This window comes from Podospora bellae-mahoneyi, chromosome 2 (genome assembly GCF_035222275.1).
Source record: "Podospora bellae-mahoneyi strain CBS 112042 chromosome 2, whole genome shotgun sequence".
NCBI classification, from domain to species: Eukaryota; Fungi; Ascomycota; class Sordariomycetes; order Sordariales; family Podosporaceae; genus Podospora; species Podospora bellae-mahoneyi.
This window is the reverse complement of record NC_085881.1, coordinates 2992519-3019054: the sequence shown is the minus strand read 5'-3', so window position 1 is coordinate 3019054 and position 26536 is coordinate 2992519. Positions and strand designations below refer to the sequence as shown.

At 52.9% G+C, this 26536-nt stretch overlaps 8 protein-coding genes across 8 annotated transcripts; 5 read left to right on the top strand and 3 right to left on the bottom strand.

The window, feature by feature from the left end:
• Positions 1-19: 19 nt before the first annotated feature.
• QC761_208020 (uncharacterized protein) lies at positions 20-505 on the top strand (the record flags this gene model as incomplete). Its single annotated transcript, XM_062876543.1, has 1 exon — positions 20-505. The coding sequence occupies one exon, from the start codon at positions 20-22 to the stop codon at positions 503-505; it is 486 nt and encodes a 161-aa protein (XP_062735138.1).
• A 5519-nt stretch (positions 506-6024) lies between these two features.
• QC761_207930 (uncharacterized protein) lies at positions 6025-8202 on the top strand. Its single transcript, XM_062876539.1, has 2 exons — positions 6025-6655; positions 6721-8202. Exons 1-2 carry the CDS (start codon positions 6509-6511, stop codon positions 8131-8133), a joined length of 1560 nt encoding a protein of 519 aa, XP_062735137.1. The 5' UTR covers positions 6025-6508; the 3' UTR covers positions 8134-8202.
• A 20-nt stretch (positions 8203-8222) lies between these two features.
• QC761_207920 (uncharacterized protein) lies at positions 8223-10555 on the bottom strand. The gene is made up of 3 exons (XM_062876538.1): positions 9623-10555; positions 8559-9566; positions 8223-8493 (listed from the first exon to the last, which is right to left on the bottom strand). Exons 1-3 carry the CDS (start codon positions 9971-9973, stop codon positions 8308-8310), a joined length of 1545 nt encoding a protein of 514 aa, XP_062735136.1. The 5' UTR covers positions 9974-10555; the 3' UTR covers positions 8223-8307.
• Positions 10556-10983: 428 nt separating this feature from the next.
• QC761_207910 (uncharacterized protein) lies at positions 10984-11598 on the top strand (the record flags this gene model as incomplete). Its single annotated transcript, XM_062876537.1, has 1 exon — positions 10984-11598. The coding sequence occupies one exon, from the start codon at positions 10984-10986 to the stop codon at positions 11596-11598; it is 615 nt and encodes a 204-aa protein (XP_062735135.1).
• Positions 11599-11767: 169 nt separating this feature from the next.
• QC761_207900 (uncharacterized protein) lies at positions 11768-14226 on the top strand. The gene is made up of 5 exons (XM_062876536.1): positions 11768-12248; positions 12319-12452; positions 12513-13435; positions 13490-13914; positions 13971-14226. Exons 1-5 carry the CDS (start codon positions 12081-12083, stop codon positions 14010-14012), a joined length of 1692 nt encoding a protein of 563 aa, XP_062735134.1. The 5' UTR covers positions 11768-12080; the 3' UTR covers positions 14013-14226.
• Positions 14227-14329: 103 nt separating this feature from the next.
• Positions 14330-15373, bottom strand: QC761_207890 (putative secondary metabolism biosynthetic enzyme; the record flags this gene model as incomplete). The annotated part of the gene is made up of 1 exon (XM_062876535.1): positions 14330-15373. The coding sequence occupies one exon, from the start codon at positions 15371-15373 to the stop codon at positions 14330-14332; it is 1044 nt and encodes a 347-aa protein (XP_062735133.1).
• A 508-nt stretch (positions 15374-15881) lies between these two features.
• QC761_207880 (uncharacterized protein) lies at positions 15882-17641 on the bottom strand. Its single transcript, XM_062876534.1, has 3 exons — positions 16692-17641; positions 16320-16634; positions 15882-16269 (listed from the first exon to the last, which is right to left on the bottom strand). The coding sequence occupies exons 1-3, from the start codon at positions 16894-16896 to the stop codon at positions 16067-16069; spliced, it is 723 nt and encodes a 240-aa protein (XP_062735132.1). The 5' UTR covers positions 16897-17641; the 3' UTR covers positions 15882-16066.
• Positions 17642-18045: 404 nt separating this feature from the next.
• QC761_207870 (NRPS protein) lies at positions 18046-26314 on the top strand. The gene is made up of 2 exons (XM_062876533.1): positions 18046-23665; positions 23721-26314. The coding sequence occupies exons 1-2, from the start codon at positions 18199-18201 to the stop codon at positions 26015-26017; spliced, it is 7764 nt and encodes a 2587-aa protein (XP_062735131.1). The 5' UTR covers positions 18046-18198; the 3' UTR covers positions 26018-26314.
• The last annotated feature ends 222 nt before the right edge of the window (positions 26315-26536 follow it).

Below are 26536 nucleotides of genomic sequence, written 5' to 3'. Positions count from 1 at the left end.
ACACATTCACACAATCACAATGCACCTCACCCAAACCACCCTCCTCCTTCTCTCCCTCCCCCTGGCCCTTACCCAGCGCACCCCCGAAGAAAACCTCATCCTTGCCGACTGCGGCATCGGCCTGGGCCACAACGGCGGCTCCACCTCCCGAGAGATGATCTACTACTCCGGCCCCGTCTGGACCGGCAACGGACTCGAGACCTATCGCCCAAAGATGATGGTCAACGTCCCCTGGACCGGGGCCTACCCCTGGGGTCAAAAGGGAGGCGTCTCCGCCACCATGCCCAACGGGGATGTCTTCACAGTGCACATCAACCCCAACATCAAGGACCCAAATGCCGCGGGTGATGCGTGGCATAAATACGAGCTGGAAAAGCCCTTGAAGTGCTACTCGTATCACTATGACAAGGTTTATCGGCTGGATGATGGGAAATGGTGCTCAAGTGCGTATGTTTGTAATCATTTGGGGAGGCCGTATGTGCCTCCCAAGTGTGATGCGCTGTGAAGGGGGATTACTAAACTTATTTGGTGTGGAAAGGGCGTTGTTGTAAGGACAGTACCGAAGTACTTTGAGGAGAATGATAAACAAATAACAATTCTTTTTATTTCTTCGCAATACCGCTGCTGATCATACGTACGCTGCTGATCGTTACCTACGCAATTGAATATCTCACCTCTATCTCCTTCCTACATGAGGGTAATGCCACCTCAGAAAACGAGGTGATTCCTCCATCTCAGGCTCCTCTTCCTCCTTTCACACAGGTGGTGCATCTGCCATTTCCACCTCCGAGTCCTCCATTCCCACCTCTGGGTTCCCCCGCTTCACATTCCCCTCCTTCCTTTTCGCATCCCCTTCCTCCTTTTTCACAGGCTCTTCCGGTTCAGGAGAAAGGTTGCACAGGCTCTCCCAACCTGGTTCTAACAACTGTTTTGCCTCATGCGGGTCGTCTTTCGCGTCACGCAGGTCGTCTTTAGGCTTCACTTTGAGATTCCCACGCCGCTCCTCAAAACGTGCGACTGCATGCCATCCTTCCTCCTCTGAGTCCTCTCTCACATTCTTGTTGCCATACTGCTTCTCTAGACGACGGTTGAAAGCTCTGAACCTGCCCCTTGTATCCGCAATTATCTGCTCTTGTAGCGTTGGAACTCCGGCTGTAGGTGCGATCGCGTTGTTCTGTTGCGCTTGTGGTTGCGGTAGGGCTACCGGTCTGTGTTTGCACCTCTTCTCGTGATCATGTCGATATGAATCGGTGAAGAAGACTCCTGGACGAGTGGAATATTCGCAACCGCGCCAGCGGCAGGAAAAACGTTCACACATGTGCTCGTCAAGCGTGCGAGGTCCAATATGTTTGCTATAACGTGACAACTGCGATGAGTGGTACAGTAAGTTTGATGAAAGAGAGAGGTCCGTTTCGCATAAAAAGATGTACACAGATCTTTTGATGTAATGCTGCAAAACAAGCGATGAGACTATTGATAAGAAACTGCCATATGAATCCTCGACAAATCCCCAGAGTCGCAAGAAGAGAGGGTTGATGAAAACGGCATGTGCAAAGTCACGAGAAGGAAGGTGCTGCTAACAAGGCCTCCTGGACTTTCCCAGATTTTAACCAGAATCATATTTGGCGATGGGCTTCCCGGTTTCCCATGTGCAGCTGTGTGGAAATGAGGCCTCTCAAATAGGCCATACCACCACCTACACTTGGAGTTCTTGGGATTCGCAAGGCTGTCCCTGCCTGTGCACCAAACCGCCCACAGGGCCAATCCCCAGTCAACAGGTCAGGTAGTGTCAAACTCCAAACAAGTCGAACCTTCCTTCAACTATTCATCATCCAACTCCCGAACCCGACACTCGAACTCCTCCCACCTTGCTCTTTCCTCCCGACACTCCCTCTCCCTCTCTTCAAGAGCTGCCAGCCGCCTCCTGTGCTCTTCCTTCCAATCCTCCACTTTTGCCTTCTGCTTCGAAACGCTGCGGCTGACCACCTCACTTGAGCCTCCACGTGATATCAATGCTCCAAGTGACGCAGAAGAGGCACCTGACTTACTAGATGAGGCCCTTGCGGGGTGAAGCTTGCAGTTGAGAAGATGCCGTTCAAGCCCATCTTTACGATCAAATGCTGATTTTTTACCCACGCGCTTGCAATTTTGGTATGGGCACTCGAAACTCTTTGCTGTGGGAGAAGGCTTGTGTCTGTTTTCCATGTGCCTCTTCAGAGTCGACCGCCGAGTGAAGAGTTTGTTGGCTTGGGGGCACCCTGGGACAGGACACACGAGACTCTGTTCTTCGGTAGATCTAAAGTAACATGGTTAATGACGCGTTGATGGACGGTATATGGTAACTTACAATGTAGGTGCATTTGAAAGGATCTCGTTGCCTGCTCCAGTAGAAGCCAAGGTTGCAGGATGGGTCTTCCCTTAACTCTTCGATCTGGGACAACACAGACAACCAGGCCCTCGTGGCCTTCAAGCTGATCCGCTCCTGAAGGGTCAATACTTTGTGGAACGCTTCCTTGTGCAATTGCAGACATATTGGAGGGCTGCCTCTCGGAAAATACATGTTGAAAACCGAAGTTCTCTGTAATCCAGTCTATCGAGGGACTGACTCCAGAAGGTTGGACAGACATATTCATTATCTGCGTTTGTAGTGGATGAAGGCTGGGTTGCGCTTCGCAGCCACGACCAGGCTGTGATTCCCCCAAAAATTTGATAATGTCGAGTTCGTTTGAATCAAGTACTGTTGAGAATCATGATCAGCGTACCTTCGAGTTTGGGGTAATGATTACCCAGGTACTCACGCGAGCCATGATAGCACTCAGCCGAACACTGCGCATTGTAGTTGTTGTAGCCAAAGGGGTCGTCCAGCAACGGGGAGTAGATGAACATTCAGCATACCCCTCATAATACCACCAATGCTGGCCAAATTGTCCACGGCATTGTTGTGCAGAGATGTTGTATGCCTCTTGGAAAACTCAGAAACCCGAAAGGAATGTATCAAAATTACCACCCAGTTTTTTGCGAACCTTCCTCGAAGTCGATGAAGTTTTGCTTTCGCTCGTAACATCCATTTCCTCAATATCTCGCAGTCGTCCGCCCCTAACACAGGACCCGCAAACCTCGCTGTTTTTGATATCAAAGGATTGATCTCGGGATCTCGGTCGGTGGTGTGGAGTACATGTATCTTCCTTCCTAAGGGCCCTTTCGAGAGATTTGCTTGAGAGACCACCATCGGCATGCTGAGACAGGAGTGTCTCAAGTTCAACCACGCACTTTTCTAAGGCCAGTACTTGGGCTTCCAGTCGGTCTGCCTTGGTGCCTGTTGAGATAGAGAAATAGATCACCCGGTGTACCCTGTGGGTAGGATGTCCTTTTGGTTCCACATCTGTGTCATGTACACTCTCCAACACAGAGTCGTCCATGATTAAAAAGTGGTATAGTCGTGTTTCGCTGTTTCTGCGGGATGGTTGCTTCTTCAATGTCTGCTTAACTTAAACTTGTTGGGAGAAGTGAGGGGCTGAAAAGATGGTGAAGATTACCTAGGTACCTGGTATGAAGAAACGGGTCAGTCTGACGTGCAATTTGTACTGTTATTTGGGCGTAGCGCTGGGGTGCACGCACGTTTTGGGGTGCGCGTAGGTTTTGGGGCGCCCATCACGGGCTGACTGTCCACACCCTCTGCCAATAGTTGAGAGACTGAGCCACCAGGTTACGCAAAAAATAACTGTCATCGGCAACCGAAACTGGAAATTAGAAATTGAAGCACAACGCAATTTCACCACATCTGCTAGAACTGCTGAAAGATGTGGCTATGTAGGATGGATCGATGATTTGACTAGGTACCGTAGGTACCTTACCGGCGGGGTGGTAAGGGGTTAAGAGACACAAACAGGGTGGTGCGTAAATAAACATAAGCTTAATGACCTGCTGACAGGACTGATGACCTCTAAGATGGAGGTACCAGCACCTCGCTGTGATGCACCATGCATCGATTCTCCGCCAAAAGCCCTTCGTAGGTTTAACCTTGCAGACATAGGGACAACCTGCCTATCATTCATTGTAGATATTCTGGAGTGACAGGAAAGAGAGGGTCAGGCCGACGGAGGATAGGCTTATGGTGATGGGGTGCAGAATATCATTCAACTATCAAACATGAAGCTTGGGACATCGATAGGTACCATAGTGGTTGGTAAAACATTTAAAACACTGCGTCCTGCCAGAGAAGGAGTATTTCACAAATGTCGGTCATGAGAGCTTATTAGCAGTACCTATCTCTTTGGGTGTCTGTATGCCTGTACCATTGACCATTGATTGAACACATAGAAAGCTTTTACAGCATCGGCCACGATCAACGTCGACTTGAGCCCTTTAGTTACTGCGTAACTCAACGGTTCGGCCGACAAGTGCGTCATGCTCCAGGAGATGTGTTACCCGTTCAGTCAACTAAAACAAACAACCCCATAGTAGTACCAAAAGCCCACACAAGCCTAAGAGGCAAAGCGGGATGATGTCAGCGTTCATCTACGACACGCCAGGCCTGCCGGACCGTCTGATGCAGCTCGGATACAACTCTACGGCAGCGTCCCGAGAACAGGCTGACAGGGAGCCTGAAGCCAAGGGAAAACTTAATTCAACAAATGGTAGTTACAAGGGGCCAATTTTGATGTCGAGAAGAGATAGCGCAGAAGGTACCTTGAGAAATAAGAAGAAGGATACCTACCTTATAGCACACAATATTCATGCTCAAATTCAAATTATGAACTGTACAGTGCCTACTACTATAGAAGGACCCAGACAAAACCTACCCAGAATGCGCTCTGAGTTACGTAGTGGAAAGGGGGAGAGAGATCCTTGATGTAGTGCTATTCGCGATGAAGAGTGCGCTTGAGACATTCTGAAAAGCCTCCGAATATGGAGATAAATGAAGGAGATGCCTGAAGTTCATCCGCCTTTCATATCGTGACTGTCGTGAAGATGGCGAGTCGTCCCGCTCCTGTAAAACGGCTTATCTAACTCTAAGTAAGGTAGGTTAGGATGACACACGTTGGCGCAATTGATTTAGCAACATTTCCAGTTTGCTTCGAGATCAACACAATTTGCAAGTTTGTCTCTTCGGGACCACTTGCTCGCAAGAACAGGATTGGAGGGGCTCTTGCAGTCGTGCCTTGTGGGAAATGTGGCAGGATATATCAAACTGACGAAGAGTGAAGCATGTGGAAGGCTGAGAGAACTGATAAACTGCTGGGCAGTTCCGCTTCTGTGGTGCTGATGAGTTGTGTGGACACACAGCCCCTGTAACTGTGGACGGCGATGCTGATGATAGAAGGAGCGCTTCTGTTGCTGCGTGGGAGTTAGCTCATCACTTCTTCGGTATCTTGCGTGCTCTGACTTATGTGATTTAGTCAGCGCTCCGGTGCTAGATCTGCACGCCCCTTACATACTACCTACCTAATCTATACTGCAGGATTCGACCACCGGCACGCTTTTCATGATGATCGTGCCATTAACATGCACTGCGCCGCATAACAGGCGCGATACATGTAGGCCGTTGAAACTAGACTCGGTTTTCGCCATGTTTTTGGAGATGCAACGGAACGAAATGGTCATCAAGAAGTCGTTGTGGGTGTTGATTGCTTGAGGAGCAATGCCTTGATATGGGATCCCATCCCGCTCTGGTTCGGGAAGGAGGTGTGGTTTCTTGCAGGGACTTATCCCTTATTCGCTGCCAAAGTCAGCTTACCTACACCGGCTATTTGTTTCAAAGATACTTTCGAGATATGCGGGGTGTCTGTCAGCTGAGGACTTTAATGGCCCTCTGTAACCCCCGTCGGCCTTTCTGCCCCACAGAACCACAATCGTTGGACAGCCGGTAAGCTAGTTCCATCCGGCAACGGCTTCCTGCGATCCAACAAAAATGCTTGTTGCAACTTCGTCATGTGCGTTGGCGGCCTGTGCTCTGGGTGATGTGGGCTGTCGGAGAATGTCGCCCGGGCTACGGAACATGATTTACCCCTCCTCACTTGCCACCTGTATTTTCGACCTGCACACAATGTACAAAGTTTGGACCGCATATGTTACACAAATGGGCGCAAGATGGACGCCAACCAGTTTTCCACTTCAGCAGGAGGATTTTGTTTCCCTCTTCCACCCCTTCTCCGAGGGCAGAGGCATGACGTCGGCCTCGTTATTACTGGCTTTTCGTTTGGCCTGTAGCCCCGCTTGCGTGTTTCTGAGTCTGCATTAAACTGTAGCAACGTAGCGAGGCTGCAGATGACAAAGATCAGGGTATTATGCCCCACGTATATGAGTCCTGTAATCACGCCGGCTTATGTCCTCGCCACCCCACCCTGTCCCCCACAAGACTCTTCTTAAAAGACAACCCCCAGCGCAACCCACCCATCAACACCTCGCCAAGAAATCTATCGCGCAGCCACAGCCCTAAGACGGACGACAGTTATATCTCAAGTTTTGCTGCTGCTCTGTCTGTTTTCTTACTTCGGTCTGGCCTGCCATGTTCATCACGCTACGAAGTTCGGGCGGCGGCCAGGCAGAGGGAGGGGGGATGGAAGTTGTGCGACGCAACTCAGGGCCCGGCGTGGTCAAAGATCGCACTCGTCCTATGCGACGACCTGCCTGTGTTGCCTGCCAGACCAAAAAGGTACGTTCAATATCGGGGTAACTTCCTACTCAAGTAATCTGACAATGTTCTCACCCGTCTGGTAGCTGCGTTGCACTGGTAGTAACCCTCGCAATTGTGACCGATGCCGGGCCAGAATGGTCGAATGCGTCGTGCCGACAAGTAACGGCCGGGAGAAGCCTCGCACGAATTCGTCGCAATCGCCGCAACCCAACAACCCACCAGGGCGCCCATGGCAGGACAATGGCGATGCGTCTTCTCAACCGGGCGATCAACAAGGCGAGGGCTTGAACGGCGCAGGTTTGGGACCATCCAAGCCGTCGCAGCAGGCGGCCACCACAGCACCAAGAGTTCAGGTTGGTGGGGATCCGCTGTTAGATAACGACTTCTTTGACTGCGAGTTCGCATTGGTAGACTCGGCAGATCAGCCGTGGGCAGCGGGGCTGACGACTGCCGGTAACACGTCAGTGGATCTTATCGACGGGCTGGATATGGATATGGACTTTGGCCGGCACAGTGCCTCTGGGGAGGTTCGATCCAGCATAAGCAGCTCTACCAACAGTGGGAGCAATGACGCTCGGCAGTCCAATAAGCCACACCAGGACCCCTACAACAACCTTGATTTCTTCTTATCCAGCGAAGGCCCCATCTCGCAGCCCCAGCCCCAGCCCCGGCCAATTCCTCATACCACCACTCAAGAATTACCAAGCATGCTCGCACTGGATACGGCGCCGTTGTCTCCAGGCCAATCTTGGGCCCTCTCGGGCGTTCAGAACCCGCCAAACCCAAACCGACCCGGTTCACCGCCGTGCTCGTGTCTTACTGACCTCGTCCGTGTCGTGCAGCAACTCGACGACGACGAGTTTCACATCACGACCATGTCTCTCGACCAAGTCTTACGGCTTCAAAAATGGCTCGTCTTTCAATGCTGCAAACCTTTTGACTGCCCCAAGTGTCTGGACCTTTCCACTATTCACACCATGCGCCTCATTCTCTGCGATCGTCTCACCGAGATGTTTGAGTGCATTCATCTCCGCATCAAGCGGGCAGGCGCCATCCTGAGCAACAACGGCAGCGAGACTAGTAGCCAGGCAACGCCATCTTCGTTGACCGACTCCAGTTCTGCGCAGTCACATTCTTCTCTCGGTGGATCACAGCCACAGTTGACAGCTGCTGTCGGTTCAGGGCCTTTGCCAGCCCAACTGTTCTGCAGCTCATCGGGACGCGCGGCCAACACTGCCGCTTGCAACCCCTTGATGTTTTCGGACGAGTTCAGGAGTCAGTATTCAGACGAGGAGCAGGTTCACATGATTCGGGTGCTTTTGAGACTGCAGAGTCGCAATTTCCAGATGCTGCTCTCGCGAGTTGAGCGGACCAGCCAGGTTGCAGCTAGCTCGGCACGTCAGACCAAGGTGAAGTCCATGATGGTGCGTCTTGGAAAGGCGTCGGCTGATATTGAGGGGGCTTTGAGGGTTGTTTTTCAGGGGTTGTCGATTTGATGAGACAGTCATGCTGCATCTACATTTATCTACTTCAACATCACCATTACATTCATCAGGCATTTGGTTGGATACAAAAGAATAAGAATGTCGTCATATTTCCGCAAGCATACACCAACTGCCACCCACCCTGAATCCTGAGTCCACACAACTTGCGCGCGCAAGAGTAACCCCCTAGTTCTTCCTCGGCTTGAAAACCGCCTCAATATTACTCTGCGCCGTAAACCAAGTCCCGTTGACAGTCCACTCCTTGTCACTGGCCAAAGTTATGTCAAAGTGGCGGTACAGCTCAAACACGACCTTCCACATCTCCAGGATGGAGATATTCTTGCCAATGCAGCTTCTGGGGCCGTAGCCAAACTGTTTTGTCACGCCAGTATTAGCATCAAATGATGACTCCCATAGCACCAACAGGCAGGACTCACAGTAAACAAATTCCTCTTCATCTCCTTAATCTTCCCCTCATCCCCGTCCACCCACCTTTCCGGCCGGAAAGAGTGGACATCCTCCCCGAAAATATCCTTGTTTCGGTGTAGAACCCATGAGTTCACGCCCACGACTGTCCCGGCGGGGAGGTAGACCCCGTGAAGTGTCACGCCTCCCTTGGGGACAATGCGTTCAAGAATGAACCCTGTGGCGGGGTGGATCCTCATCGCTTCGTTGATAACAGCTGTAAGGTAGGGGAGTTTGACAGCTTCCGCATAGGTGATGATACCGTCTAGCTTTGCGGCTACGGAGTCAATCTCCTCGATGAGCCTAGCTTTGGCGGCGGGGTACTTGTGCAGATGGTAGATAACCGAGGACAACGAAACAGCGGTGGTGTCCGACCCGGCGATGACATTGGTCGTGGTAATAGCGACGATTTCCTCAAAAGACAAGGCGGACGGGTCGTTGCGATGGGTGTCGAGGAGTTGGGTGAGGATATCCTTCCTCGGAACGGGGTTCTTCTGCCGCTCTTGGATCTGCTGCAGCGAAAACTGGAGGACTTGGTTTGTCTTCTCCACGGCGGGTATCTTGGCGAGAAGGGGGTTGCCCAGCAGGAACTTGTGCACCTGCGGCACCTGTCCTATCAACGAGACGTAACCTAGAATCTGGCCAATGGCGGCAATGATGCCGTCTTTGTCGGCGCCAGCTTCGAGGAAACCGAGGTCTTTGGAGAAGTTGATCTCGCCTAAGACGTCGAAGGCGAAGTACTGCATCCAGGCTACGGGGTCGAGGGGCTTCTTGCCGTTGTGGGAGACGTCGCGGACGCGCTGGAGGAGGACGGAAATGCACTTGTTTACGTACTCTTCGAGGCCTATCACGACGTCCATGGAGAAGGCGCGGGCGGAGCCGCGTTTGAGCTTGGCGTGGTAGTCGTTGCTGGTGGTGGTGAAGAGGGTGGGGAGGAATTTTCCTTTGTAGACTGCTTCTGCTAGGGGGTAGAATCCGCTCTGTAGGCTGGTGTTAGCTAATAGACGCTGGGCGGCTATGGAGTCTGCGCATATACCTTGGGAAAGACATTCTTGACCCCGTAAATCGTCTGCATGCTCTCAGCATCTGACACCGAGACATGGTTAGGCCCAATCCGCACGATAGGCCCATAGTCTTCGTGCACTCGCACGTTTTCCCGGTGCATGTTCTGATTCCATGTTGCCCGTAGCTTCCACAAGTTGGAGAAGCTCGCCAGAAAGGGGCCCGGTATCTGTCGCAATCCGCTGCGGTATCTCGTCCAGACGAGGTTGGTGAGCAGCAGAATGAGTACTGTCGTCCAGGGGCGAAGCTGCACCCAGCTCCAACTCAACGCGAGAAGTCGTTGGTGCTCGTCGAGATGGGTATTGCTGACGGTGGCGTTATGCATTGTAAAGAGTTGTGATGTTGGTGTTGGTTCTGCTTAGCTACCTATGTTGATACCCTTTTTCGTCATGTAAGACATGAAGGCATAATCAATATTGATCAGCATGTCTTCGTTGCCATATGCAGCTGTATTTCTACCATCTCCAACATTGGGCCTTCCCGGCGTGCTACACCAGCTCTGTAGCATGTCGATAGCCGTGTCAGCCCCCAAGCCTTTCTTGCGATAGTCCGAGAAAGGGTCTCCCCGTGTTCTACTCGAGAGGCACTCGCCAGCCAAACGCACGGCTACCGCATGTAGTAGTCCTCGTAGCTGTACTTTGGAGTACAAGGCTTGTCAGGTGGCAGCACCTCGGCAGTTCACCACCAAGGGTCCAAGGCTCGTCGGACATAATTTGCACAAACCGGAGATAGAAAAATCGGTAAGGGCAGGATGGAATGGATCAGCCATAACGTGCTTGGGATTGGTAGGGTTCGGCCCGTGTCACGAGCGCAGGATGCGGCAAGCCTTGCCGAGCACGAGGCCGAATTAGGAAGTTAACCGTTGCACTGATGTAGTAAGCAGAAGAGTGGGGCTCCTGCAAATGATCTAAATAGTGGGGTTTCTTAAAAAGGCATTTTTGTCGGAGTTCCGATTGCGGGTTAGCGCATCGGTTCGTTTGAAATCATCGGATTGGTCACCTTCTGGTCTTCCAAAGAGGCAATTTTCTCGGGGGGCATCTCTGCAAAGGGCAGCGCTGGGATCGATCATCGGAGATAATGCATGATTTTGGATGAGGAAAAATGAAGGGTCTAAAAAGAGTTGTGGCAGGATTCCACATAGACCACACTACCCTACAGGGCGTATTGCATCGTACGGCACACTTGGGACACCGGGGCACGCCGCATGGTGTCATACTCGGAGTAGTTGTAGGACTTGTAGAACTGAGAACCAAGGTGACGGATACATAATGGTACAAAGTTTGTGCAGTAGAAGCCTCACGGTGCAAGGTGAACCATCAAATCAATCTGCCTATCATGTCTGCCCCTAGCAAGACTCAGAACTGCCTTGTCCCCTATGTTGATCTTCAAACCGCCCCTCCGGAGGTGGCAGCGGCGATAACCCATCTCCCGTATCGCCGCAACATCTTTCACCTCCTGGGACACTCACATGGATCTTTCCCAAGGCTCATGGGAGTCTACGCCAATTTCTTCGACGGCAACCGGCGCATTCTGCCGCTTCTCGACTGGCAGCTCGTTGTCCTGCGCATCTCGGCTGTGCTGGACGCAGAGTACGAGTGGGACGTCAACGCTCCAGTGGCACGCATCAACGGCATGCCTGAAGAGAAATTCGAGGCCCTCAAGCGCACCGCCGGCAAGGGTGTCGATGCATTGGCAAAAGAGACCGTCTTCACTGAGCGTGACCGGGCCATTTTGCAACTCGTGGACGAGCAGCTTGCCACATACAACAACACCGAGGAGACGGTTGAGAAGGCGAAGAAGCTGCTGACTGTGGAGGAGCTGGTCGAAGTCTACGTCGTGCTTGGTGTCTATGTCCTCATTGCGCGCATCACCAAGGGTTTGCGCATCGACCTGGATGGTGAGATTCCTGGATTGGAGGAGCACTTGAAGAAAGTTGTCACGGGAAAATGAGAGTGCTTGTCAGGCAGAGAATAGTTGTGGTAGAAAATGGAGCCTGTGTCTGATTACATGATACGCTGAGGGTGACATGAGACAATTTCCTCTTTGGGCAGTGTGGACCCCTGTTTTGAATGGGAGAGCAACTGCGACTTGCCGTCCCTCTTGCTCCCTTTCTTTTTGTTTGCTGCCAAACATGTGTCCAAAGACCCATTTCTAATCACTGGATTTGCAAAAGATTTGCATTCCTTGATTAGCGGATTTAATTTGGTGTTCATTTTTGTGTCGGCCCAATATCGACCGCGCTCCTTTTTATCGTCGACCCCCCCCGGCCACATGCAGCGCTCGCGAATCTGAAATCCGATATCTTGCATCTTTTAATCCAGACCAAGCTCTCTTCCTCTCAACAACTTTTCATCACATCATCAATCGTCCTGCTACAATCCCCAAGGTCGAACCTGATACCCACCAAGACCCCCGGGTCGCCTGTCCATAACATGTCTTCTGGAGCGACCTCCCTCAAGGAGAAGCCGCTTGATCCCGCCGTTGAGTTGCCGGCGGACAACGGCCACAGCTCCGATTCACAGCTCGAAGCCGGTGCACCGACTGCCGCGCCAGCAGAACCTGATCAGAATGCATCACCAAGAAACATTCACGGTGTTATTGTAAGGACTCATTGCCGGTTGAGATATGGTGTGATAAGAGGGATTCACTAACATTTCTTGCCTCCTACAGTGGGCCTTGGTTGTCGTTGCCATTCTATCCAGCATTTTCCTCTACTCCCTCGACAACACAGTCGTCGCCGACATCACACCGGCCGTGGTCAACAATTTTGGGGATGCGCTCAAGCTACCATGGCTGTCTGTTGGGTATGCTTACATCGACCTCCTTCTGCAAGAGTACAGTCTCTGACCATGGTTTGTGTCTAGTTTCCTCCTCGGTGGAGCAGCAGTCGTCCTCCCCTTCGGCCGCCTGTACGGCCTCTTCGACGCTAAATGGCTGTACATCCTCTCCTCCATCCTCTTCAACGTCGGCTCTGCCCTTTGCGGTGCAGCTCCCAACATGGACGCCCTCATCATCGGCCGTGTCCTTGCCGGCATGGGCGGCAATGGCATGTACCTCGGTGTCATGACCCTTCTCTCCGTCAATACCTCCGACCGCGAGCGCCCCGGGTATCTTAGTTTCGTCGGTCTGGTCTGGGGTATCGGCACGGTTTTGGGACCCGTGGTAGGCGGTGCGTTTGTTGAGTCACCGGCGACGTGGAGGTGGGCGTTTTACATCAACCTCTGTGTCGCTGGTCTATTCGCCCCGGTCTACCTCCTTTGGATCCCGAACTTCAAACCTCGTGCCGGGACCAAGACCTTGACGCTTGCCAAGGAGTTTGACTGGGTCGGAACTGTGCTTAGCATGGGAGCCATCACGGCCTTGATCATGGCTACCAACCTCGGTGGCGCGCTTTATGCTTGGGACAGCGGGCAGATCATCGCACTCTTTGTCGTGGCGTTCTCGCTCTTTATCCTTTTTGGGATCCAACAAACCTACACCATCCTGACCAACCTGACCTCGAGGATCTTTCCCATCCAGTTCATGAGGAACTGGAACGCGGTGCTGCTTTTCTGCTGCGCTGCGGCGGTGAACACGGCTGGCTTCGTGCCGATTTACTATGTCCCGCTGTATTTCCAGTTCACAAGGGGCGATAGTGCTATCACGGCGGCGGTGAGGTTGTTGCCGCTTATTTTTGTGCTGAGCGCTGCTATTCTTGCGAATGGACATTTGATGGCGAGGTTTAGTTACTTCCAGCCGTGGTATGTTTTTGGGAGTGTTTTGACATTGATTGGCGGGGTTTTGATGTGTAAGTCTTTGTCTTGTTCTGTTGCCAATGGAAGGGGAACTAACCGTGTCACAGCTCGCATCACGACCGAGACGCCTGAGGGTCAGATCTACGGCTTCGAGATTCTGCTTGGTATTGGTACCGGTTGCTTTATCCAGGCCGGGTATGCTGTTATCCAAGCTGTCACCCCGCCGGCGGACATGGCGTATGCGATCTCGTTCATGATGCTGGGTCAGTTGGGTGGTATCGCGTTGGGTCTTGCGATTGCTGGTGCCATCTTTGTCAATGACGCCATCAAGAATCTGATGGTTGTCCTGCCTGATGCGACACGGGAGCAGCTTCAGATGGCCATCTCGGGGACCAGTGGCGAGTTCTTCAGCTCTTTGGCCCCTGGGGTGCGTGCTGCGGCCACGGATGCGATTGTTGTCGCGCTGAGGCAGGTGTTTATTCCTGTTTATGTTGCGGCTGCTTTTAGTTTGGTGCTGTCGGTGTGCTTTACTGTGAGTATTCTTTCTCTCCTGATTGACTGTGAGGATGTGACTGACGGCTTTGTTAGCAACGGAAGATGTTTGGTAATATTCAGGCCATTGCGGCGTAAGAGTTTGATGGTTCGGGAATTGGATTGGAGGTGTTGGAAACAGTGACAGATTGGTGATCGCCTTTTGAATGTGGTATCTGGGCCATGTAATGTACATGTGATAAAGTTGGAATCATTCGCGTTTGGGCACACAGGGAAGTTGGTAAAATCAAAATGGACTGGATGTCGGCGGACTTTTTTTCAGTTCTCTGTGAATTCGAGCAAACTTGGGCGGTTTGGGAGAAACACCCACAGAGCTTTTTATTCTTATACTTGCGCTAATTGGAAATTCTACACCTCTAGGTAATCTGGTATCCAGTGCTCACTATGTCTTCAGTTCAAGTCAATTTCCAAACAGTCTTGACGTGTCCTGCCTCCCCCTTGGCAAGCTCAACCGCCTCTTCCAGCGCTTTTTCAACCTCACCCTCACCAGCGGTGGTCCAGTCCACAACCTTGACCCTGGGCCTTTTCAACGTCCCATCCACAAACATTCTCGCAATCTCACCGATCAAGCTTTCCGTCTGCTCGTCCCCCATTCTCTTGAGGTGTTCCGACCCCCTAAAGGGCAGGAAACTGAGCTGCCGGTTGAACAAATGCTGAGTCGTGAGCTGCATGCTCGCCTTTGGGCCAGCTAACAAGCCGACAAGCACGAACTTGCCGCCTGGTGCGAGGGAAGCTGCGAGGAGCTCGCCGATTTTGCCAAAGACGCTGTCGAGGGCGAGGATGATGGGCTGTTTGGGGAGAAGGAGTCCGGCCTCTACCTCGGACTCTGTCAGGACAGCTTCTGCACCGAGAGCAAGGAGCTCGGCCTTGACCGGTTCTGGATTGGGACGGTCGCGGATGACGAGGATGGGTTTTATGCCGCGGTGTTTGGCCAGTTGGATGAGGAACTGAGAGACTGTGCTTGTTCCTGCTGAGATGATGATGTGGTCGCCTGCTTTGAGGGGGGTGGAGGGGTTGGTGAGCAGGAGGTGGGCGATTAGGGCTCCGGAGCGGATGAGGGATGCGTCGATGGGGGAGATGGTGCTGACGCTGGGGGGGAGTTTGAGGAGGGAGGAGGCGGGGAGGATGGCGTGGGTGCGCCAGGTTCCGAGGCCGAGGTCACGAGGGAGTGTGAGGTCGCCGGGGGAAAAGAGGGGGGAGGTGGAGGATTCAACGAGGGCGATGCCGTCGAAGCCGGGGATGGGGGTGTTGGTGGTAGGGGAGGTGTATTTTGGTTTGAGGGGGTATTGGTTGTTTAGGACCATGAGGTCGACGCGATTGACCGGGGAGGCGAGGAAGCGGACGAGGACGGAGTCGGGGGGGGATTGGGCGGGCAGGGAGGGGATGGGGTGGGTGGTGAGTTGGCAGGTGGTGCCGGTTTGAGCGAGGGATTGCGCCATTGTGCTTTTGGGGGGGATATTCTGTACGAAGGAGTAGGGTAGGTGCTACAAGATGGGGTTGGAGAAGGCTGCGAGATCTACACGTCAATTAGATAGGTAGCTACTACCTGCCCCATCAGACTCATCCTGATATATAGCACATCTTTACATAAGTCAATCCACGTTACATGCACATCTATCCCCACAGGAAGAAGGAACTGCCATGGACTGATGGCTGCATATCTACCTTTCTGGAAGAAAGCCAAAGGGGACATAGATGTAACATACCAAATCTGGTCTTCCCCGAGAAGGATGCGGAAATTGTTCCGCCCATGCTCATCATTGGCAGCTTCGAGAAGGTCCCAACAAGGTGATACAGCAGAAATAACAGTTCGCTTATTCTTTATGCTTATCTTTGGTTGGATGGTTCAATCTGGCATTTTTTGTCTCTGATCAAGATCTGCAATCTGCAACGTGGCTGAACCCCCACGTGGTCTTGGCTCAACCTTCTCTTCACCACGCTCGGCTGTATCGTTCGGCACATGGCACGTCGTGGCAAAAAAATGATACCTGGGACACATCACAACTTGAAGGCAATAATCATCAAAGGATCAAGAGGTACGATGGGGGATGTTGTATGTATTGTGTCAAGAGCAAACTAATCAACATGAACCGAGCAACCGTGATGTTTTATGGCCCCAATAGGTGGCGGCATCAAGCCCGCTGAGCCCCGTCCTTCCACCGAATCTGAGTAACACCATCAAAGACGGGGAGAAGCAAGACATCGATGCGGGGGTCCTCCATGAGACCGGTGCTGAACTTGTCCAATGCCTGTCCGCAGCCATTCCAGTAAGGGCGGACGTGGTCGTTGAGCCAAGGTGCGCAGTCGGGGCCGATGGTGAGGCCACGGGCAAAGACTGTTTCAAATCAGCATTCGCTTTCGAGAATAACGTGAGGAAGGGCTTACCGTTGTCGCAGAGAATGATGCCGTTGGCAGAGAGCAGACCCTGATCCAGGATCGTCTTGACATATCCAGCATAGCCGTCCTTGTTGGCATCGACAAAAATAAGGTCAAACTCGCCCTCCAGGGTCTTGAGAGTGTTCTCGGCGGGACCCTCAATCAGCTTCACGCGGTCACCGACCCCGTACTTCTTGAAGGCCTCGCGAGAGGCGGCAATCATTTTGGGGCTGTATTCAAGCGTGACAATCTCGGCCTTGGTGTCACGGGTACCTTCGTACCAGGCCAAGGCACTGTAGCCAGAGTAGCAACCAATCTCGAGGACTAAAGCACCAGAGTTAGCTCTGGACTATGTGTGGGTGATGGATAATGATTGCTTACTTCTCTTGGGCTTGCGGTCACGAGCAGTGAAGATCATCCAGGAGCCCTGAAGACGACTAGACATCTTGTCGGCATCGGGGAAGCGAGTGCGAGTCCACTCCCAGTGCTCAACCAGGGCGTCAGGGATGCCATGAGAGTTCTTCTCACAGTAGGCGCTGACGCGATCCGCCGTCTCCTCGTTGAATGGAAGAATACTGCCCAACATCTTGACTAAAGTATGATGTGTCGAGGTGATTCAAAACTCGTAAGTGTGCTGATGAAATGTACTGTGAAAGTTGTGCGAACTGATGATATGATGATCTTGATAGAAAGGGAACGGGGTTTATATCCTTCTGTGAAACCGTCCTGATGCCAAACGTGTAGAGACATAAGGGGTTAACATTGCAGCTGCCATAGATTGTCGCCGGTTAGGCCACCTGCCCCTTGTGCGTTAGAAAAATGCAGCACATTGTGATGCAGAAGTCAAGATGCGCAAAGATTGAGTTAGGACGTTCCCTTCAGTCGTGCTCTAATTTCCGTTTAGGGACATTGAAGACACTATTCAGGCGATCAGATGAAGTGGACACCGCTCGGCCGAAGCTGACCACAGACTGTGAGGTCCAACTGCATTGCATGAACCGTGTGGCCAGTATACGCGGTGTACTGACGACATTAGGCGGAATACCCAATCCGGATCAAACTCCGGGGAAAAGACTGTGAGGCTCCCCGCAACTCCGCGAGATCCAAGATGGGTGTATGCAGTGTCACTCTTGTGGTTGGGGCTGCGCCACAGGGCAGCAGATTCCCCGTTGTAGTAAGTCAGCAAAACCCGGATCCCCGATGTGGTATGCAATATGTGCATGGACACGTAACCTCACGATACCAGGGCCGGAAAATTCGCCGGGAGGCTTGAAAAGACGAATCGGGAGTCTATGGGCAAGTAGATAGGTACTGTGAACTAAAGATACCTCCCTAACTCCATTCGGGTTGTTTCGGGCCGTACCTAGAGGATGACGGGTGATGCCGGTTTTTCCAAGATTCGATACTGGAAGCATGCTCGTCGCTTCACAGCGTACAGAAGAGCTTGATAGCTGTTCTTGCAGGTAGATTCGAGGCTAGAATACGTCTAAATGATGGATCTTAATTGTATGTCGACACAATGTGGTATCTGTGGGTTGCCAGATATCATTGTAGTCCGGTCGTACATGTCTGAATCCGAGTCTTATCCAGTTGAAATGTGTGGTAATAAGATTCGTTTTGGGTTCCTCAAAAGATACGGTGATTAGTTGGCCCTACGGGAAGAGTCTGAGGGATCTGTTCCTCGGTAAGGGGACCTGGGGCACCTGTAAGTCTCCAGGAGTATGGAAGGTGGCTAGCCCTAGATGAGAAATAAAATGCATATAAGCATATAAACTCAAGCATCTGGACTCTCATACCTCTTTTTGTTCCGCATCCACACCCAACCGTTCTTCTTTCTCCTGACTTCTTTCCATGGAGCTCATGTGATAACTCGCCCTGTTCAATCAGTATGCGCCATCACCGAGGAGAAACTCAACTTTCTTTTCAGGAGACCCCACCCTCGTCGACAACACCGTCCACCATGGGCGTGATCGATACTTCAGTCGAACATGGCTGGCTGGACATCCACAAACAGCCTCATGTGACGGCCAAGTCGATCAACCGAACCATGTCGCTCCACGTCACATACAAGCAAGTCGCCAGAGCTCTTTCCACTTTGCGTGGCATCGGTGCCGACAGTCAAGCTGGTGGTCACTGGGCGCCCGACAACGAGATTGAATCCGAGATCCCTTGCACTCCTGTTCAACAAGGACTGCTGCTGAAGGATCCGGAAGCGGCAAAGAGGGCTTCCATCATCCGTCTGGACCTCCCCACCGACATCGTCAAGAGCTTCGACCAGCTCCACGAGGCATGGCATGCGCTCGCCTTGCAGCACCACATGCTGCGGGCAACGATTGCGGAAGACAAGACCGGTGACGGCTTCGTGCTGCGCATCTTCAAGCAGCCGAGGAACATTCAGGGCTCCTCCGATGCCAACCTCCAACATATCCACTCCTTCGGTCTCCAAGGGCCCGCGATGCCGGTCGTCGAATGGGCCAGTGCCGGACCCTATGTCTCTCTCTGCCTGCCGCAACTGGTCGCTGATAGCACATCACTGGGACACCTCTGGAGAGATTTCTTATGCTTCTTGTCTGGTGGGGTCCCAGCACCCAGGCTGCTCTTTCCACATTATCTAAGGCTTGTCAGGGGAAGAGCAAGCCAAAAGTCGGCCGAGTTCTGGGCCGACACTCTCCAGTCCCTTCCCGACCTGGTCCTCCACTCCTTCCCCCTGGAGCGATCCGGCACCTTCCAGAACACTGCCGCGGCAAGCTCCGTTGCCATCAGCGGGTCGTCGCTCCGAAGATGTGCGAAACAACTGGGTGTTTCGGAACACGCCGTCGTGTATGCTGCTCTGGGTTTGGTGCTGGAGCGACATTGTAACCTGGGCAGCGAGGTTCACGATATTGCTTTTGTTGCCGAGGGGAGAGACAGAACTATCGAGGGCCATGGCTCTGTTATTGGGTATGCCGATCAGGAATATCCATTGAAGCTCCATGTGAAGCCTGAGCTCACTGCAGCTGCATTGATCAAGGAGGCCGACCGTCTCAACACGTTGTCGGCAACACATGCCTTCTTCGCCACTCCCGAACTCATGGATGCCGTTTCTGCAAGCAGTTTCAAGGTGTCTGTTGTTGTTGGAGATGACGAAGTCTTGACGCCCTACTCTGGCAACAGCCACCACCTTGTGACCATCGCGGTACAAATTAGCCATGCCGTATCCATTTCTGCACAACACGACGCATCCATCCCGCCAGAGAAGATGACGGTGGTTCTTGACCATCTCGTGATGGCTCTGTCAGAAATGGTCAGGCATCCCAACTTCAGCCTTGGTGAGATCGACATCATATCTCCAGAAGAACTGGATCTCATGCTTGAGATGGGCAAGCCCCTTACTCGGCCCGTATACGACAACGTCCACAAGCTCTTCGAACGGCAGGTGCGCCTGACACCAAATGCCCCAGCTCTCCAATTCGAAGGCGACCGTCCTCTGTCCTATGATGAGCTGAATCGCATCAGCAATCGGGTCGCCAGACAGCTGCCTGTGGGCAGGGGCTCCTTTGTTCCAGTTTGTCTGCAGAGATCAGCAAGCCTCATCATTTCCCTCGTGGCCATTCTCAAGACAGGAGCGGCCTATGTGACCATGGATCCTGACACACCTCAGGACAGGAATAACTTCATTGTGGAAGATGTCGGTGCCCAGGTTGTCATTGTTGACAGAAACACAGCTGGCCGGTTCCCAGGTCGTGAGGTAATAATCGATCAACTCATCGCGGAGTCGGCCCAAGCTGACGATACAAACCTGGACCGTGGTTGCGAACCTGACGACCCAGTTTACGTTATCTACACATCTGGGTCGACAGGGAAGCCAAAGGGCGTTCTTCATATTCATTCTTCAGCAACTTCCGGCCTTGCAGCCTTCCCAACACTGCCTGATCTTCGCCAACTCCTGTTCCACAACCCTGTCTTCTCGGCGGCCCAGCGTTCGGTATGGTCTACTCTGAAGCAGGGCGGCTGCCTGTGTCTGGCTAGCAAGGACAACCTCACCGTCCACATTGGGCGCACCATCAACCAGATGCAGATCAATGTGATAGATGTAACGCCTTCAACTGCCCTCCTCCTCACCCCCGGCACCGTCCCGTGTCTCAAGCGCATGACAGTTGCTGGCGAACTGATCAATCCGGCACTGATTCCAACTTGGGTTCACGAACTCGAGCTACTGAACGCTTATGGTCTGAGTGAAAATACCCAGGTGAACTGGAGGCGAGAGATGGTCCTTGGCCAAAACCCTCAAAATATCGGCCGGCCAAGCGATACCACCACCTCGTTCGTACTCGTCCCCGGCACAACACGCCTTAGCCCGCTCCTCGTCCCGGGAGAGCTCTGTCTAGGTGGCCACCAACTTGCACTTTACTATATCAACCGCCCAGAAAAGACGGCTGAGGCTTTCATCGACAATCCCTTTGGTCCCGGTCGTCTGTACCGGACAGGGGACATGGTAGTCGCCCACGAGGACGGGTCGATCGAGATGGTCGGCAGAATTGACTTTCAGGTGAAAATCAACGGACAGCGTGTCGAGCCTGGGGATTCCAACACAATCTTACAGACCCACCCGGATGTCACGAACTCCAGCGTGGTCGCCGCCGAGGTCGGCGGCCGCAAAGCACTCGTGGCTGCCATTGTTGCGAAGAGGCCAGCTTTGGAATGGCCGCGCTTGCGAACCGAACTCAAGGAGCTCCTGGCTCAGCATATTCCCAGTTACATGATGCCAACCTACTGGCTGTTGAGGCAGGAGCTCCCCCTCAACGTGAATGGAAAGGTCGACATCCCGCAGCTCACCAAGGACGTCCAGCGTCTTGAAAGGGCCACTCTTCTACGTTCCTCTACAGATCATCATCTGGACCATCACCATGACTCGAACGGCGCCCCTCCAGAAGACGAAACCCTTAGCCACCTCCCACCCCATACCCGCCGGCTTTGCGACATTTTTGCCGATATTCTGAAGCTTCCTGCATCACGCATCGCCAACAGTAACAACACCTTCCAAGAACTTGGAGGCTCATCTCTGGATGCTATCCATGTTTCAACCAAGGCCTATCATGACGACATCCAAATCTCAGTCGGCGACATACTTCGACTTCCTCTGCATGCGCTGCTCAACCACGCGAAGCAATCACACAACAACTCCCACTCGGACGTCCCGCGACTGTCACTGCTGCCACGAAACACCAGGATAAGCAAGATGGACGACGTAGAAGATGCTTACCCGACTACCTCGTTACAGGATACCTTCTTGGCCGACACACTGCAGGGCAAATCAACCTATGTTTATCGCCGTTACTATCGTCTGCAGGGCATATCGGTCCAGCAGGTCCGACTGACCTTGGAGGGTCTCATTCCACGCCTGCCTTTGCTCAGGACAACGTTTGTACCGCACAAGACATCCTTCCTCCAAGTCATCAGAAAGATGGCCGTCCCTTTATCGTGGGAAGACCTTCCTCTCACAACGGCCCATGAGTATTCAGAGCTCCAGAAGAAATCCATGCAACTGGGTGGCAACTTTGTGCAGTTCGCCAGCCTGAAGGATGACATCTTGGCTGTCACCATGCACCACGCCCTGTTTGATCACTGGTCCAACAACTTTCTGATCGACGACTTGTCAGCCGCGCTCAGTGGAAAGCAGCTTCCACAACGGCCAGGTTATGCCAACTTTGTGCGTGAGGTCTTGAAGCTGCAGCAAGAGGAGCACCAACAGCTCGCGGCGTTTTGGCAGAAGAGGCTGGATGGCGTTCCATCAACAATTCTCGGGCAGACGACCGGCCAGGCAGTCGCGGTAAACACAGTCATCGCCCATGATGTTCAGGCCACTGCAGCATCACACAAAGTGTCTGTTGGCTCCCTCATCTACGCGGCATGGGCTGTTGTGCTCTCCATGCACTCGTCAAAGAACGACATACTTTTTGGCGTCACGCTGTCAGGCCGTGACATGCCCGTAGAGGGAATTCTCGACATACCTGGGCCTACGATTGCGACAGTCCCCTTCCGTGTCCAGCTAGACTCCGAGACGTCTCTGATCGATCTCGCCAGGGCCATACAAGACGACATCTGGGACACCGCGCCAAAGGCTCAGTTCGGCTTGCGCAACATCCTGAGAGAGGCAAATCTAAGCTCCGATCACTACGATACCCTGGTTAATGTGCTTATCAAGGACAGCGAGGTCGCAGAGTCCTCGAGCCAAGACGGTCCCATTGTGCGCTCTGAGCCCTACGAGCCAAACTTTGTCGGCGACACGACGATGCTCGAAGCAGAGGCAACGACGGGCGGTCACCTGAGATTGCGTCTTCTTTCCCATTTGCCGGGCAACAAAGCCTCCTTCTTACTTGGCAATGTTGCCGAGACGATCAAGGCCTTTCTTGAACAGCCTCAAGTCCTTATCGGTCATATCATCGCCACCTCAACAGAAGAAGTCGAGTTCCTGGACTCTCTGTCTAGGGTCCGTCCCACAGAGCCTGGCCTAACCGCCTTGACTTTGGTCAATCGAATGATCGCGCAGTATCCTGAAAAGATGGCTCTGCAGGGCTTGTCTTCCGACCTGAAGTACAAGACGGCGATGTCCTACAGACAGTTCGACAACGCCGTGGTCAACTTGGCGCGGCATCTTGTAGCCAAAGGCGTCAGGACCGGCGATATTATTCCCATATGCATGCGCAAGTCTATCAACACTCTTGTTGCCGTTTTCGGTGTCCTCAAAGCCGGTGCTGCCTTCACCCCACTCGATCCCAAGAACCCCCGAGACAGAAATGAGTTCATTGCGCGGGACGTTGGTGCTACCATCGCCATCACCGATAGCGTGCACGCTGAGGTGTTTGACTCGTTTGCTGGCGACGTGATCAACCTTGACACAGTGGACACAACCCGCCATGTGAACAGGCCATCTGATCTGCCCGAGCCTTCTATGAACGATCTGGCCTATGTCATCTACACAAGCGGCTCGACTGGCCTGCCTAAGGGTGTGCAGGTGCACCACGGCGCCGTCGGGGCATCGACTGAAGGCATGATTGAGGCTTGTGGTATCGACAGCCGCTGGCATGTTCTCTGGTTCCTCAACTATGTTTTCGACGCATCCTACTTCGATGTCTTCACCGTCCTCGGTTCTGGCGGTATCATCTCCATTACGGACCAGGACACATTGATGCAGGATCTTGCAGCTTGTGTCAATGCTGTTGGGGCTGAGCAGTTGATGATCACGCCCACCATCTCCAAGCTTATCTCCCCTGAACGGGTGCCAACTCTGACGACATTGCTTGTTTGTGGTGAGCCCATCACACCCGAGATTGCGAGTGTCTGGGCGACTCGGATGGATGTGTACAATGGCTATGGTATGTTGCTTTCTCTTCACCACTGCAGGTAGCTCTTTATTCTAACAGCAAGTAGGCCCAACCGAAGCTACGATACTCATGACTGTTTCCAAAGTTTTGCCCAACGGCAATCTGAAGAGCATCGGTCGCCCGTTGAAAGCTGTGCACGCGTCTATCCTGCACCCAGAGTTGCTAGTTCCCGTCCCGCATGGGACTGTTGGTGAACTTTGCGTCAGCGGAGACCAGGTTGCAATTGGGTATCTGAACCGCCCCGACATCACGGCCAAGTCCTTTTTGACTGCAGAGGATGGTTCGGTTCTCTACCGCACCGGCGACTACGCTCGCTGGCTACCGAATGGGGAGATTGAGTGCTTGGGCCGGAGAGACAACCAAGTCAAGCTGAACGGCTTTCGCATCGAGCTCGGCGAGATCGAAAACACCATCTTGAGCCAGGCTGCCGATGTGGTGCAGCTGTGTGTTGTTGGAGTGGCGGAAGTTCAGCGCAAGAAGCAGATCGTGGTGTACTTTGTGCCCGTTGAGAAGCCAGACAAGGAAGCCGAGAGCAGTGGCATCTATTCGACTGCCGTCGTCGATCCCGCCGTGATCCTTGATCGACTCCAGTCTCTGGCTCACTACATGATGCCCAAGGTCTTGCTCCCCTTCAAGGGTTTCCCTCTCCTCCCGTCAGGCAAGATCAACAGAAAGCTGCTTGCTCAGCTTGCTGAAGGTTTGGACCCCAAGGCACTAGCCGGTTACTCGACGACAATGCCCACGACGAATGGGCAACTCATTGACGACTCAGAGTTGACCGAACAAGAGAAGACGCTCCGTGATGCTTGGGCGGAGTTATTCGACGTCGAACCAGAGAGTATCAGCCTGAGTGCACTCTTTTACAACTACGGTGGTGATTCCATCGCTGCTATCAATCTCGCCAGCATGCTCCGTCAGCAAGGCTTCTCTCTGTCCGTCAACGATGTTGTCACCTATCCTTCTCTTCAGGAGCAAGCTCAGCGCGTTAAGCCAATCATGGCGGACTTGGCACTCGATCAGGGGGTGGAGCTTGAGGTGAAGCAAGTGGTTCGAGACAGGCTGCGAGCTTCTGGCCTGTCGGATGATGATGTGGAAGACATCTACCACTGCGGCCCGGGTCAGGTGGAGTTCCTGACACAGGGTCACAGCGAAGAGCAGTTTTGGATGTTGATGACAGTGCGGCGTCTTCCAGTTGGTTTCAACCTTGAGCGGTGGATCAACCTGACAGAAAAGCTCACGCAAGCTAACCAGATTTTGCGCGCCATGTACATGAAGCAAGACGAATCAGACCCTCTCAGTTGGGTGCAGATTATCTTGAGGAAGCCCATCTTGGACTTGGAAGTGGTTGACTGTCCTACCCCTGATGGCGAGGAGAAGGAGAGACTCGTTCGCAGACACTGGGACCAACGATTCTCCGTCGGCCGCCCGTTTGTGCGCTACCTTGTACTCCGATACCCTGACGGCACGATGGACCTAGTCACCAAACTCGACCACGCCATGTATGACGGGACTTTGCTCCGCATCTTCGACGACCAATTCGCCGCCTTACGCGATGGTCATCCCATGCCCGTCTCGCCTACTTCGTTCAAGACATTTGTGGAGTATACCAACCTGCCGAGCCTTCGGGAGCCAATGCTCAACTTTTGGAAGTCGACCCTGTCCGGCAATAGGTTCTCCTTCCCCGCGCACATTTCCGACCCCAAGGTTAGTGGTGTCGTTGTCGCCAAGACCGGTCTCCCTGTCAATGCCTACGCGCAGTCTGCCGGCGTGACGGCCAGCATTGTCTTCCAGGCTGCTTACACTCTCCTCCTTGCTCGCCTCTCCAAGTCCTCCTCCCCAGATGTGACGTACGACTATCTCTTGACCGGTCGAAACGTTGACCTTGACGACCCCCAGCTTATCCCGGGGACATGCGCCAACTTTTTGCCCTTCCGCGCGCAGATGGACAACTCAACAGGCGTGCAAACACTGCTGAAGGAGACGCAATCTGGGTTCTGGGCCATGACGGAGAACGGGTCTGTTTCACTGGGGGACATCTACAAGCATGCCGAGGCGGAGCGAGCCAAGACGCTGTTTTTGTTCCAGCCGTTTGAACCCGCGCCGGGAGAGCAGGATCACATGAGGTGGATCGTCATGGCTATGAGCAAGGTGACGATGTATGTGAATTATGCGATCATGTTTGAGGTTTTTAGGGATGGGAATGGGGGGCATAGGCTCAAGATGGGGTATGATGGACGGTTGTTTGGGAAGGAAGAGGCGGAGCGGGTGCTGGAGGCGTATTTGGGGATTGTGGGGGATATCATTGAGGGGGGCAAGGGGGTGGTGGGGGAGTTTCTTGGTTAAGGATTAGGATGTTTTGCTGGTTGTAAGTTGGATTTGTATATCGTAGGTTTGGTTGGTCCTTGGATATTGATTTCGGTTTTCTGCTTTTACCTGTTGCAATGAATAGTGCATTCTTTTACGACGATCTTTTCTTGTTTGGCTGGTGGTGTGTGAAGTGTTGGCAGTCCGTCTTCAATGCAGACATATTTGATCTGCGATTGTGTCCTAGTTGTCGAGTGTGAAATCGCAGGAGAGCCCCGATGATCCTACCTCTAATGCGGAAGGCCAACTGACCGCTGATTGTTGAGCAATGCTGCGCCGGCTCGAGGAGTATCCCACCACAACCAACGACGTTAACAAAGAAGGAAGTTTTGAGAATCGCACCATACCGCCCCATTCTGATGCCAGTGGCAGAATACCTAATAGTGCCTGCTCTACTGTCAACGATCAATTCATGACAAAGAGTGATGCCGTCATGGTGCTGAACCAAGAGATACATTCTCCATATCCAGCTCTTTATCCCCTGAACCTCTTGTTATA